The sequence below is a fragment of the Petaurus breviceps genome, unplaced genomic scaffold (genome assembly GCF_028583685.1).
Source record: "Petaurus breviceps papuanus isolate PSGF00001 unplaced genomic scaffold, PetGlider_PUasm1.0 688, whole genome shotgun sequence".
NCBI classification, from domain to species: domain Eukaryota; kingdom Metazoa; phylum Chordata; class Mammalia; order Diprotodontia; family Petauridae; genus Petaurus; species Petaurus breviceps.
The window spans coordinates 9175820-9179284 of NW_027186457.1; the positions used below are offsets into that span (position 1 = coordinate 9175820).

Genomic DNA, 3465 nt, shown 5'->3' on the forward strand with positions numbered 1-3465 from the left:
TCTGTCTCTCTCTCTGTCTCTCTCTCTCTGTCTCTCACTCTCTGTCTGTCTCTCTCTGTCTCTCTGTCTCTCTGTCTCTCTGTCTCTCTCTCTCTCTCTCTCTCTCTCTCTCTCTCTCTCTCTCTCTCTCTCTCTCTCTCTCTCTCTCTCTCTCTCTTTCTCTTTCTCTCATAAATGGAGGGTAATCTCAGAAGGAAGGCATTAGTGAAATAAGGCCAGTAGTATCAGCAAAAACTTCTTGCAAAAGTGGGGGATTTGAGTTTAGTCTTGAAGGAAATCAGGAAATCAAACTGGGGACAGCCATTAGAAGGCATGGACAGAGATGTATAAGACTTTACATTCATTTATTAGATTCAATCTATGACTCTACTTCATTGCTATCTTTTTGGTAATATATTTTGTTGCTCAATGAGTTAGCTGCCCTTTCCAGCTTTGTGTCTCGTGTAAATCTGTTGTTGGTCCATAGGACACATAAGATCCACAAAGCTATCATTTCTTTTATCTCTATGTTCCTTTCTAGCTATAAAAACCTGAAATTTTGTGACTATTCCATGTGTACATACATAGATGCATATCTATATATGTATATGTGTATATATGTACATATGTGTACATAAACAGATATAGATATACTTATGAATATGGATAGATATAGATATTCTTTTAGATAGAAACAGAAGTCAAAGGTGTAGAATTGAGATTCATTGAAACATCAATAATCTTTATTCCTCTGTGACTTGCAGAACCTTCAGAGATATTTCATATCCATTTACAGGATGTTTTGAGGCTTAACGAGCTCAAACCGGCAAGTTTTCCGGTTCCTGCTACCAGATCAAATATATTAGGAAAGAGGATCCAGTGTGTCTAAGGTAAGCTCAGGTGACTCTTAGACTCATAGTTTCAGACCTGGAAGAGATCTAAGATCATTCAGTACAATCCCTCATTTTATAGAAGAGGAAAATGAGGCTCAGAGAAGGTTAAGTGACTTACCCAAGGTCAAAGAGTTGGAATTTGAACTCAACACATCTGGCTCCCAACTGAGTGATTTTTCCTATGCACTACTATCCTAATACTTTAAGGCTAAGTTTGTTTGATTATAGCTTTATGCTAAAAAAAATGAATTAAGAATAACATTGTGTCATATGTTGACAGAGGTCTTTCAGAGCCTTAAATATTATCAATTGTTAATAAAAAGCCACACGACATGGCAAGTAGCCAGAATGTCAGACTCAGAGTGAGGAAGACCTATGGTTGAATCCTGCCTCTGATATCCACTGTGTGACCCTGAATTTGTCATTTAAATTCTACTTCTAAATCAGTTCTCCAGCATACAATCTGTGTTGGCGGTGTGCTCCCAGACATATGAAATCATAGATGTTTTGCTTAATCTGCAAATGTCTCAGTTGTCCATCGATATGCTCATAGTTACTTGAACTAAGAATGAGTAAAGACAGGTGGCAGATCAGGTCAAGGGAATATGGGGTCTTTGTCCCAACTAGAAAATTTAAGAAAGGGTAAGTAGGTTTGTGGGAAAAAATGCTGACTGGCGCCTATCTCCTCCTCTCCAGCCGGACCTTGGCATCCAGCTGGCCTAAGAGAGGGAAGGTGGCAGTTTTGTGGCCACATTCTCTACAGTCGACTAGGCTCTTTCCAAATGCACACGTCTCCTTTAGTCTTTGCTGTCTGATGGGTTTTATTCGTACCAGATGCAGATAAAGACACGTAGGCTAAAGACTGTCTAGAGCTAGAAGCAAATGCCAAGCTGTGCATCCTGTCTGTGAAGGGTTTCACCTTCTGCACCTTCAAAATTATCTGGGAAATGGAAGGAAGCTGAGCTTAGCAGCGTTTTTTTTGAAATTCAATTCTTGATGTAGACTTGCCTTTTTCTCCTTTTGTTCCTCTTCTTCCTGGGGGTCCTGATTGACCTTTCACTCCTTGTGGTCCAGGAGGGCCAATGCTACAATGTATGACTTGATGGGGGAGAGGAAATGGGAAATGTTTATAAATCTTTCAAATGATAAAGGTAGAGAACTCTCTTTCTTTGCTACTCTGTCTTCCAATTTCTCTATCTCTCTCTATGTGTCTGTCAATCTTTCTGTGTCAATCTGTCTCTTTCCATCTATTTATCTCTTTTCTTCTGTCTCTCTCCATCAATCTATTCGTGTTTCTCCATCTATCTTCCTTTTCCTCCACCTGTCTCTCTTTTCCTTTTTGTCCATGTTTCTTTCTTTTTTCTGTTTTTATCTGTGTGTCTCCCTATTCCCCCACCTCTCTCCTGTCTGCCTCATCTTCTCTATTTGCCTGTCTCTATATCCCATCTCTCTTTCTGCATCTGTCTGTCTTTATTTATCTATCCACCTGTTCTGATTGGCCTGTCTTTTCTCACCTATTTGTCTCTTCCTCTTTCTCTACCTGTTTGTGGGCCATTCCCTTTCTCTGAATCTTTTGCAGTCTGCATCTGTCCATCTCCTTTTCTCTGTCTGTCTCTCTATCCCTCTCTTAATCTGTCTTCCTTTTCCTATTTGTGTCTTTCTCTGCCTCTCTTCACCTCTGCTACCTGCCTCTCTCTTTCTTCCTCCTCTTTTGTGTCCTTGTTTCTTTCCCAACTCTGGCTCTTGCTTCACCTTTAATTCTGTCCATCTGCCTCTTTTTATTTTTCTCTCTGTCCCTCTATGCAATCTGAGTCATTTCTTAGAAACCGAAAAGGATCGAAAATCAAGGTTCAGCAAATTGTTTGATGTTTCTTCAATTGTTAATCATCATTTCAGAAGAAAAAGATAAAGTAGCACCTTTAAATTCATATTTTTGTCCTTGTACCAGAGAAAGATTAAAATTTTCAATAGACATTTTCTTAAATAAGCATCGCCAAAATCAAATTTAGCTGACAAATTTAGTTTATAGATTGAAGTTGTCTTGTCGGACAACATGCTTCATGAGGTTGTTAAAATCGTGCAAATATATAGTATGTGTTTTATAAATAATTTTACCAATGTAAAGTGCTATGTAAATACTAAATAACATATAGACAGTGCCCCTTGTACCATCTGATCCAGGTCGACCCTGCTGCCCTGGAACTCCTGGCATTCCTGGATGTCCTGGGGTCCCTGGTCTTCCTGCAGGAGAATCACCTCTTCCAGGAATTCCAGCTTCACCTTGAAGGCCTTGCAGACCTGGCAAGCCTGGATGCCCAGGGGGTCCTGTCATTCCTGAAAATCAAGAATTATGCAATGTATACACTTTACTTAGAGCATGCAATCTGAGACAATTATAGTATGTAAAATATACAAAATAAACACAAAGTAAAAGTTATTCCATTTTTTTGAGGGTAAAGTAAAAGAAAAATGCAATGACTTCATCCAAATAAACATAAATGGAAGTAGGAGACTGAATTCAAATGTAAACAACAAGCCTTTGTTCTCACCTCCTAACTTTGGAACTATTGAGGGGAATATAAGGTGTCTAATG

The 3465-nt window shown here is 39.1% G+C and overlaps 1 protein-coding gene across 1 annotated transcript in view; it reads right to left on the reverse strand.

Moving 5' to 3' along the window:
• COL4A4 (collagen type IV alpha 4 chain) overlaps window positions 1–3465 on the reverse strand; it is a 152111-nt gene that overhangs the window by 90550 nt on the left and 58096 nt on the right. The window contains exons 20-21 of the mRNA XM_069104553.1: window positions 3042–3206; window positions 1881–1970 (exon numbers count right to left, since the gene is read on the reverse strand). Coding sequence (XP_068960654.1) covers window positions 1881–1970; window positions 3042–3206 — 255 coding nt within the window. The remainder of the gene's footprint in view (window positions 1–1880; window positions 1971–3041; window positions 3207–3465) is intronic.